Below are 11,396 nucleotides of genomic sequence, written 5' to 3'. Positions count from 1 at the left end.
CTCAAAGCACAACCAGTAATATGTGTCATGTCCACTACATGCAAAAAGTGTCCCCACCATCGTACATAGTTAGGTCTTTTACAAAAGTCCCCGTTGTAAAAAAACACAACCTTGAGTGTACCCATCTTGTAAAGAGGGTAACTTAGACATTAACACAAAAGTAGTCCACATAATCGGTTAACACTAAACAATACAAAACAACACAATGGTTCTCCCAACACAAAGTAAAAAAAAACTTTGTCGGGCAACAAAGTGCAAGCAAGTACCATAAACAAAGTAAAATGCAAAAAGTACAATAACTCACCTGACTTTAGACCATAGCTACCGATTATGTGAGGGAACAATGAAAAAGATAACTCAAGCTTCAGCTCCACTTCAAACAAAGAAGACGATGAAGTTAGACGAATAAAAGGAGAAATTTTAAGGTTACTTTTGGTATTTGTTTGGTAAATTTTAGATTACAAGATTATTTAATAACACATATGCCACATATGAATTCAATAAGTATGTCATAGTCCATCAAAAATAATGTTAAATGAAATTATATTACAAGTGTATTGTCATGTACGATGTCGTTAGTTTCATTTGATGTCAGGGACTAATGCTATGAATGAAAAAATTTAAAGGGAAGATTCATTAAAAAAATGTTTAGAGAGACTAAAATTAAAAACTGCAATATTTAGGGAGACCAAAAATATATTTAACTTTTTATAAAATAATAACAACCATCTAGGATTACACTTTATAGTAATTAATATATATATATATATATATATATATATATATAGGTTAAATATGTCAGGGGTCCCTATAAATATGCGACCATGCAATTTTAGTCCCTCTAAAATTTTCTTTAAAAAAATGATCCTCGCAAACTTTTTCATCCTGAATATTGGTCCCTCCCGTTAGTTTCCACTAACAGAGGCTGACGTGGCACGCCACGTGGAAGACACCTTGACAAATATCTGAAAACATTTGAAATTGTGGGGGTTTTTCCCCTAAACTAACCCAAAGAAAAATCTTCCCTCTGAACTTTTGTCGAATACCTTGCCCTCCATTTCTGTGTCATGTTTGGCCTTTCATCGGTTGGATAACAGGTTTGCTTAATATCCCTCATTACTTCACTATCTGTAGCATCAATACAAGGAGAATTTGGCATGTCAATGGCAAAGTTAAGTTATCAGGTGCACTGGAAACAAACTGCTGGTCCTCAGGCTCAGCAGAATGTACAAGTCGAGTAGATTGGGAGGATGCCATCCCTTTAAAATTATTAGAGCACTGAGGACAAGTTAATGGCAGAGTTAAGGTTTCACAATTTTCGAAAATTTGAAAATTACATGATTGACAAACAAATGGGGGTGACTAGAAAATTCAACATTATCAACATCTTTAATATAATCTCCAGGGATAAAACATCTATTATTATTGTATGAACCTGACTTGTTTGGTTTTATAGTGACATGTATGTATCAACATCTATCTATCAATGGATATTACTTATGGCTTGCATATTTCTTCAAGAAAAGTTCTTAATTTATGTGTTGCTAAATTTACTTGCAAGGTGTTTGAGAAAAGTCCAGAACCATTTTTTCCTGGGTTAGTTTAGAGGGGGTTTAATTTTAAAAGTACAACAACACACATGCTCTTAAATTTAAGATTATCTAGTATTTATTTAATTGGGTTAAGTATGTTTTTGGTCCCTATAAATATCTCAAATTTTATTTTTAGTCCCTTTAAAGAAATGACATATTTTAGTTCCAATAAAAATTTTATGCATGTAATTTTAGTCGCTGTTATTTTTTAAAATTCTGAAAACTGTTTAATTATCTTTAAAATTTTAAATTTTTTAATAATTTTTTTCATATGTGTTTAGAATATTATAATTTTTTTAACAAATTATAGAATTTTTTATAATGAGAAGAATTAAATATGAATTTTTAAAATTTTAAAAGAATGATAAAAGTAATGTAAATATCGACTTAGAAATCAAATTTTGAGTTTCTTTTTTCTCGAGAAACTTTTTATAACGTTCTAAACATGTCTGTAAAATAATCATTCAAAAATACACATCGGTTTAACAGTAAGAATTAAAACTACGTGCATAATAATTTTATAGGAACCAAAATACGTCATTTTTTTTAATTGGAACTAAAAAAAATTGAGATATTTATAGGGACCAAAAATATACTTAATCCTATTTAATTTAATTAATACAATGCTAACCACGGCAAGACATACAAATCTTAGTAATTTTGTTTTATTTAATTTTTCTAGATTATTTTTTTATAGAATTATTATAGTCACATTAGATTAATCAAAAGTAATTAAATTAAAATATAGAGTTCTACTAAATTAATAAAAATAGAGGGTGTTATAGGGTTACTATAGTCAGCAATTCAAAGTCTAAGTTAGTTTGAGGTTCAAGACAATCAATCATCTGTGAATGTATTTATACGTTGGACTCAATGAAGTTGGTTGGATAAGTGAGCCTCGTGATATTAACCCTTTGGCCGACACAGAATATCGATCGAAGATATTCTAATGATGTTACAACATTCTAATGAAATGTAACGTTAAATTTATGTTAATGATTATTTATCTAATGTTACATATTTTGATGTTAATTTATATTTTTATTCAACTTTCTGCAACTGTTATTGGTTTATCGTTTAAGTTTATTATGAGTATTCCGAAGATGCTTCTTGGTAAAATTCATTGATCTTTGAAATAAAGACTATTAAATTGATGCACCTCTAAATTAACTTTAATATGGATACAAAGATGGATCTCATATAATTTTAAGCAACATAAGATGGCTTATGCATGAAAGCATTGAGAGTATGTAATATAAGTGCGTTCGGAGAAAAATCTCTAACATTTAAGAATATAAGGTCGGGCGCGAGTTATAACGTCAAACATTTCCGTAGATGCATCTACGGAATAGTTTCGTAAGTGCAGCTACGGAATAAAACAACGTTAAACAAAAAAATAGGTGCTTCTGAAAGTTTGTAAGAAACTCATAGAGTGAGGTGAGAAATTATCTTTTCAAATCCGGCCATAGACAACTTTTGGCTGTATTTTTTTTTCCCAAAGCAAAGATACCAAAATTTATTTAATGCTGGATACTATACTACAACGGTATAGTAGAGCACACATTATTTGGTGCTTATTTTAAGGATCACATGAGTAATAAGAAAACTTAATCTTTCGTCAGCCAAAAAGTAATGTTGTAACCAAATACTAGAAATATACCCGTGCGTCCGCACGGGTAAAAATTATTTAGTAGTGTAAGATTATATTGTAAATTAAGAGTTATGTTTATGTATATTTAGCTGCAAATTGAAAATAAGAATTTCGTGTCTCAAATAAAGATAATTGTTAATTTTAAAAAAAGATATTTTGCTGATAATGCGCCGTGAGAAAAATAAAAATTTTGACATTTGAAAATAAGAATTTTGTGTTTTAAATAAAGGCAAATGTTTATCAAAATAAGATTGGTTGTGTAAAATTTATTAATAGTGTAAAATTATACTGCAATTTGAGAATTAGGTTTATGTATGGTTTGCTGCTTAGAATTTAATTGGTTATGTCCCATGACACTTCATAAAATATTTCATTCACATTTTCAACATTAAAGACATATGGAAATGAGTAATAACTCCGCACCTATTAAATAATAAATTATCTTTAAAGTAAGAATGAATTGGTTTTTCAATAATATTACAATGAAAAAATTGCAATACATATTAATATTTAAAATATTTCATCATTGAAAGGATCAATTTATGTATTTTTTTTGTCTAGATCTAACTAATTGTGTCTAGTGTCACTTTATCAAGTGCAAATTAACATTTATACATATTTTGTTGGTTGGATCTAACTTGTTGTGTTCAATAACATTAAAAACAAGTTGCAAAGTTATAATAAGCAAGATGTAATATGATTTTGAGATAGATATTGTAAAAATCATACCAAAGCTAAATAATGATCTTATGTAGCAATGATATATATATATATATATATATATATATATATATATATATATATATATATATATATATATATATATATATATATATATATATATATATATATATATATATATATATATATATATATATATATATATATATATATATATATATAATTTTCATTCATTTGTGTATTTATATAGAATTGTTAATAAAAATAAAATAGGTATCGTGTTGATAGTGCCCTCTAATAAAAATAGAAAATTTGACATTTGAAAATAACAATTTTGTGTCTTAAATAAAGATAATTGTTAATTAAAATAAAATAGATATTTTGCTGATAATGTCCCGTGAGAAAAATAAAAATTTTGACATTTGAAAATAAGAATTTGTTGTCTCAAATAAAGACAATTGTTAGCTAAAATGAAAAATATTGATAGTGACCCGTCAGTAAAGTTGAAATTTAAAAATATTTTTTTTAATAATTATCAACAATTTTTTAATAATCATAAAATAATTATGTTTTCTGTTGAGTGAATTTTTACGTGTTCATTTTCGTTCCATTAAGAAAGATTCAATTTATTAATTTATTTATGTTTAGAAAAATAAAAAAGGAAAAAGAAAATTGAGGGGGGAAATTAAAATAAAAGTGAAAATATTAGAGAGAGAATATGTGAAGAAAAAGTGAAACAAACAAAACTCAAATGGTCAATACACATGTCACTTGAACATTTGTTTGAATGTTGGAATATTACCTTGATTATAAAAAGACAAAACAACCCTTTTTGTTTTGTAAATTTTAAAAAAATGAAGGACATTTTTAATAAAATGATGACATCTTTCGTTAACGGCTAGATGGTAGATTAGAATGAGCAATAAGGCAAAACACGCACCACAACTATTGGCATGAAAATAAACTTATCCAATTTACTTAGAACTAGCTATTCAAAAAAAAATTAAATGAACTTTATCACCGAAAGGTACTACTCACTTGCAAGGGATTCTATATGCCTCTCTCCCTGAGTTATATATGACACCCCTCCTAATTTAAAAGACTATTATAATTTTAATCAAAATTTTTACCATTTTCATATATTCGTGTTTCTAATAAAATTTTTAAATTTTAGAGTGATAAAGGAAATTCTTTAAATATAATAAGTAGAATATCGAAAATTTCACGCTCATATTGAAAATTGTTTGAAAAAATTTAGTAGAATATCTAAACTTTTCAGTAGACGGTAGTTCAAATTTCTTTGAAAAATTCTAAAAATTTTAAATGAACTAAATTTTTAGTATAGAATGGTAAATTTTGAAATATTCGAAAAAATTTGTAACATATTAAAAATTTCCAATGAACTATTGGAAATTTTATTAATACCGGAATTTTTTATCATGGTACCGAAGATTTTATTCGAAAATATATATTTTTTTAAGAAGGAATATTTTTAATATTAAGTAAAATTGAATGTGTTGGATATAATTTTGGAAGTGGCATGTAGAATCCTTCTTGACTAAATTTGAAAGAAAAAAAAAATACAAATTCAGCTTTGTCTGTTTTATGAAAGATTTTCTAATTTAAATGTCTCATTAGAATTAATCAACATATTTAACGACATGACAACAACACACTGGTTTTTTCATCATGTTTGTCATCTTTGTGCATCTAAACCCAGATGATAAAGCACCATACTTTAATGATAAACAAAAAGTTTATGTTTCTTCAAAACATGGATGTTGTAGAACCACAAAGGATCATTATTGATAGAGCCATAAATCAAACATGTAAAAGCACAACTCATTTACCAACAGGCAGTGTCCTTTCATTCCAAATCTATTGATTGTTTGGGAAACAAAGGTGTCTGTAATGACTATGATGGTCCCAGAAACAAAAGAATTGCAAGATCTCACAATACATTTGTTTTTATAGTCTGCATCACAGATTACACAAATTGAAATCGCTGAAACCTGATCAAGAAAACTAACTCCAATGTGTTTCAAGCAGCATAGGAATCTAAAACCAAAACATTTAAGAGGCAAAGAAAGACCATCAAAAGCCGAGGATGAGTGTAAGGCCTTCAAAATGTGACTTGGAAATTAGCAGAAGAACCCTGCCAACTGCATTAGCAAATAAAGCTTAACAAGGTAAGAGTCTCAACATCTCTCATTATCAGATTTCAATATATGAAGTAAGAAAACACAGTTATGAACGGCCAAGAGAGCATTGTAAAACTATTTATAATCCAGCACAAGGTAGTAAAAAACATTTTAAAAATTGCAGTATCTTGTAGTAATACAGATGTACAGATAATGCTAACACAAACATTGGAGCCTATTTAGTAAATAATAGAAATTACCGGTTTAAAATCCAAGTTTGAGCTTGCTAAATCCATTTGTAGTTAACCATAATACTTCCGATGTGGGAAATTTTGGGCCAAATTTGAGAGTGTTTTTTGAGGCATCGTTCTTCCAACAGAGGACAACTAATTATATGAAGATTTATTAGAGAAGCAGGCAGCCTCTCTCCCACCATATTCTCCAGCTTTGGGCAAGACTCAATTGTTAAGCGTTGGAGAGACGTCAGGTGGAGAAGCCCTCTGCAGTCCAACGTGTGCAAACAATTCATATTGCAAAGAGCTAGATAGGTAAGGGAGGGAGGCAGCAATGCAAAACCCTTCTTAGGAAAGAACTCAACACCATCATGTAAATCTCCAATTGAAAGATGGGAAAGCATGTCAAAGAAAGATAGAGATGGGTTTCTCAATAAGTTCTCGCAATTCCGAACTTTAAGTTTTCTCAAGCTAGGTGGAATACCACCTTCGGGAAATGTTTCCATCTCTGGGCAATCATATATTTTCAACTCTTTTAACTTTGGAAGAAGATTATTTATGTGACAAGGCAATGACTTTAAATTAAGGCACCGGGAGACACGCAACGATGTCAAGTTGGGTGCAGACAATCCTTCTCTTGGGAATGATACAAATTTAGGGCAGTCTCTAATGTCAATATCAATGAGATTTGGAAGAATTTTCGAAGCTGAAAGGCATTCTATGTTTTCACAATTATCGATTTTGAGAGAAATGAGGTTTGGAAAGATCTCCAATGGGAGGGTTGTGAGAGAATCACAACTTCTATCTATCCTCAAAGACTGAAGTGACTCATGTTGGTGGTTTTGCTTTGGAAAATTCAGATTACTAGAATTTCGGATGGACAAACTCTTTAAGGAAAAGGGTAAACAATCTCCCGGAAATGATATCGCAGACAAACAGTCCCTGATATCTAAAATTTGAAGAGATGTTAGGCTGATGGCAATGGCTTCAAAGACAGACTCTGTCATTTCTCTTCCTTGAATTCTTAATTCTTCCAATGAGATGGGTAGTTCGTGCAAGCCTATTTTATTGCTTCCAATTGTGCATAACTCGCGGATGGCAGGAGCCCTTGGGAGTGAAGAGTCAAGTTGGTTGCAATGTTCAATCCTAATTGTTTCCACAACAGGAAGATGAGATGGCAAACCTCCGTGTAATCTGGGACAATCAACAATCACAAGAGACTTTAATGCAGGAAATGAAACATCTGATTCATGAGAATGATGCCACACTTCCCAACATGGCATCTCATGAAACTCCAGGCGTTCAAGGGAGGGAAAGTGGATTCCTGAAAAGGAATCACCATATTCAGATCCAATAGTCTCCAGCATACTCAATCTATAAATTCTCAAGTCTTTGAGAAAGCGTAATTGTCCGACTGGCGGAAGGATGCAACAATTAAGACAACGATACAAGGATAAGTCGGTCAAATTGTGGTAGGAAGGATCTCCAACCCAATCTGGAAATCTTGTGCCTCTATATCCTTGTATAATTAGCCTTTTCAAGTTCTTGGCAGGCTGTAACTTGCCAAGTATATCCATCTCACTTTGAGAATTTGTAAAATGGTCCTTTGCGTCTTCAGACCATTTAAACCATAATCCCTCAAGGTACTTCTTATCCATGATATGTGCCTTTGATGCTTCCAAGCTGTTGGTAACATTCTCCAATTTACTAATAAAAAGTGATCCATGAAGATTTGAAAGTGCTCCTAGTTCCTTGATCCCATTCTTTTCATGGTTGCCCACAACAAAGCGACTCAGATATTGCAAATGATTTAATTTGCTCATTTCTCTAGGCATCTCTTCTAACCGATTAGTTCCACTGATATCAAGATGGCGCAAATTTACAAGATTTTGCATGTCATTTGGAAGCATGGTTAGTTGTTGGCAACCGCACAACTTCAACGTTTGTAGATTATACAAATTACACAATGACTCCGGCAAAGTTTGTATAGCTGTGAAAGAGAGGTCCAAATAACGCAAATGGATTAGTTCATCTATTGAATCAGGCAATGAGTCAAGATTAGCAAAAGATGGAAATGACAAAACTCTTAAACACTTCAAATTCTCCAAAATGATGCATGGTGCCTTTTCATGGTTGCCTCGAGAAAGTCTAACATCGGTTGTCAAAAACGTCCTAAGGTTTTTTGCTGTGCTGAAAACATCATAGTTTTCCAAGACAGGATCACTAAACTCAATAAATGACAAATGACGAGTCTTGGTACCGATCTTCGATTCTTTCCCAAGTTCATCTATTCCAAAATAGAATTCTCCACCAATCAATGTTGCTAAATCATGCACCAGATCATGCATCACAAAACGCTGGTATTGGTTCCCACTTCCCGAATGTTGAAAGAACGATCTTGAAGATAAATCATTAAAATACTCATTACCAACTTCTTCTAAAGTCTTCCCATTTTTCAAAGACGGTAAAAGATCTTCAGCCATCCACAACAAAATCAAATCGTCTTTATCAAATTCATAATCCTTAGGAAATATGGAACAATAAACAAAGCAACGTTTCAAATAGGGAGGGAGATAATTATAACTAATTCTTAGTGCTGGAATGATCTTACTCTCATTTTCCCAAATGTTACTATTTAGTATATTATCCCAATCCTTGATGTCCCGTTTTCGTCGCAACAAGCCCCCAAGTGATTGTGCTGCTAAAGGCAATCCTTTACATTTTCTAACAATCTCTCTGCCAGTCTTTTGGAGATCCATGTACTCATTGGATTCTTCTTGAGGAAGACATGCATGGTTTGCAAACACGGACCAACAATCTTCATCGGACAATTGCTGAAGAGGGTAAGCCTGAAAAGTTTGGACCATAGAAGCAACTTTATCAATACGGGTAGTAACAAGAATTTTACTTCCCTTAGTTCCATATTGAAGAGGCCTTATAAGAGAGTTCCAACTGTCATAATCTTCAGTCCATACATCATCCAAAACAATCAAAAACGTTTTTCCAGACAGTCTTTCCTTCAAGTCAAGATGAAGTAACTCTTTGTTATTTATATTACAAGAACTCCCTGCAACTGCCTCTAAGATGGCCTTGGTTACGTTGAGTTCATCGAAATCATCGGAAACACAAACCCACGCTGGAACATCAAATTTGTGCTTTATAGTATTAAACACAGATTGAGCTAAGGTAGTTTTTCCCACCCCACCCATGCCAACTATGGGAATCACGGAAATGTTATCATCAACATCATTATCAGCCTCTGAGAGTAATTTGAGTATGGCCTCTTTGTCTTGATCCCTACCAAATATGTTAGAAGGGTGATCTAGAGAGGTTGATGGAGATCTCCATGATGAGTGATGAGTTGCAATATGTTGAAGGCCAAGAATATCTTTGAAATTGAGAATGTGTTCAAGCTTAGCAACTATATCTTCCAGCTTACAAACCAAATCCCTTTCCTCGGAGTTGAAAAAGCGAGAAAAGTAGTTAACAGTACTGACCTGCTTGTTGTTGTTGGAAAGAGCAGCTTTGGTAGAGATATGGTCGAGAATGTCATCAGCGACATAGAGAGCATCTTTGAGATCATCAAGCCATTTGTTAACAGCAGAGTCATGAATCTGCTTTTGTTCAGCATCGTTAAGCACGGCTTCGACAGCATAAAGAGTGATCTTCAACCTCTGTATCAAATTGAGGTCAAGTTTCTTCCCACGGAGCAAGTCAACAACATGAGGAGAGGCAAGCCTGTCAAGGACAACCTCAACGAAGGCAGAGAGAAATGCTTCACCAACAGCAGCGGCCGCCATAATCTGGATAAAGATAAGTGATGTTGATTATATGTTGGAATGGAAGATAGTAAAACAGAAAGTAATTGTAGCTGCTGAATGAATTAAGGTAAAGTGGTTTGGTTGCTTTGCTTTAGTCGAATGTACTAGTGTGTGTCATGTCACTCTTGCTTTGCCTGGCACGATTGAAAAAAGAATAGGATGCTTTTCTCTTTTTATCAATCAGGATTGTAGCACGTTCTGTGGTTCCAATTTCTTTTTATCAAATACAAATATTCCTATATTACTTACATTTTTTCACTTAAAATATACTATCTCCCTTTACAATATACGGGAGTGTATAATCTAGTTTCTCGATATTGCAGAAATGACCGCGAAAAAACCGTATCAATAGTTTCTAATAAGTAATACCAATACCGTTACTCACTTGTTTTTTATGGTCAAAAATAAATTATGATTAATTCATACCACGATGACGGACCGCAATCGAGCACGGTGCGGCTATAAGAACTAAGTAGTAAGGTGAATTACCTCCAGGAGCCATCCAGTTAGACTTTCCTTGAAGAAGTGTTGACTGTTCAACAACATTTCCCGGTAGCTGTCTAAAATGGAAATTCTAAGTAACTCAAATTGAAAATAAGGATAATACTCATTCTTTGATTATCATAATGGGATTTCTGTTCGGATAAGTTTTACCTGAAAATATGAAATAAGTTATTTGTTGTTAATCTGCATCCATATACGACCTTGTTCAGCAAACTGCAAACAAAATGTAAAAGAGACAGTTTGGGCCAAATATGCGGTTCTTCCAGAAAACAAACACGATTGATTTAAGGTTTTACTAAAATGCAGGAAATTGAGAACAACAAACCGACTTTAGCTCAGTTGGTAGAGCGGAGGACTGTAGTTGGTACACCATGCTGTCATCCTTAGGTCACTGTTTCGAATCCGGTAGGTCGGAACTTTATTTTCCATTGGAGTTTTTCAGTGTAGCATCCTCCTAGTTTTGAGAAGAGAGGCTTCCATTGGAGTTTTTCAGTGTAGCATCCACCTAGTTTTGAGAAGAGAGGCGGCGAAGAGTTTCAAACCATAGGAGAAGGTTTTTCTTTAGTTTTTGTTGGATTGCTTTTTTTTTTTTTATTTAAAGAAAAAATGAATATAAAATGATTTATATTTAAATTCATTACTAATTGAATGAGTTGAACAAATTCAATAATCTAACATTAATTTAAAATAGTGTGAAAGTGATATTGTACTTTAGCAGTGGTCTAAATTTATTGTAAATTGTTTCAAGCTAGGTTTAATATCGAGGATACTCA

The 11,396-nt window shown here is 32.1% G+C and overlaps 1 protein-coding gene and 1 non-coding gene across 5 annotated transcripts; one reads left to right on the top strand and one right to left on the bottom strand.

The window, feature by feature from the left end:
• Nucleotides 1–5,748: 5,748 nt before the first annotated feature.
• LOC131644916 (putative disease resistance RPP13-like protein 1) lies at nucleotides 5,749–11,181 on the bottom strand. Of its 4 annotated transcripts, none has more exons than XM_058915530.1 (5): nucleotides 10,953–11,181; nucleotides 10,774–10,836; nucleotides 10,609–10,679; nucleotides 6,326–10,101; nucleotides 5,749–6,086 (listed from the first exon to the last, which is right to left on the bottom strand). In XM_058915530.1, exons 3-4 carry the CDS (start codon nucleotides 10,663–10,665, stop codon nucleotides 6,352–6,354), a joined length of 3,807 nt encoding a protein of 1,268 aa, XP_058771513.1. In that variant the 5' UTR covers nucleotides 10,666–10,679; nucleotides 10,774–10,836; nucleotides 10,953–11,181; the 3' UTR covers nucleotides 5,749–6,086; nucleotides 6,326–6,351. The 4 variants fall into 4 exon arrangements, with proteins under 4 accessions (XP_058771513.1, XP_058771511.1, XP_058771512.1 ...); XM_058915528.1 differs by having other exon boundaries at nucleotides 10,609–10,675; XM_058915529.1 differs by having other exon boundaries at nucleotides 10,774–11,181.
• On the top strand, nucleotides 10,948–11,038 carry TRNAY-GUA (transfer RNA tyrosine (anticodon GUA)). Its single transcript is given in 2 exon segments — nucleotides 10,948–10,984; nucleotides 11,003–11,038. It is a non-coding gene; the product is annotated as a tRNA-Tyr (tRNA).
• Nucleotides 11,182–11,396: the final 215 nt, after the last annotated feature.

This window comes from Vicia villosa, linkage group LG1 (genome assembly GCF_029867415.1).
Source record: "Vicia villosa cultivar HV-30 ecotype Madison, WI linkage group LG1, Vvil1.0, whole genome shotgun sequence".
Lineage (NCBI taxonomy): Eukaryota > Viridiplantae > Streptophyta > Magnoliopsida > Fabales > Fabaceae > Vicia > Vicia villosa.
Note: the sequence above shows the minus strand (reverse complement) of the source record. Positions and strands in the feature narration are given on the sequence as shown.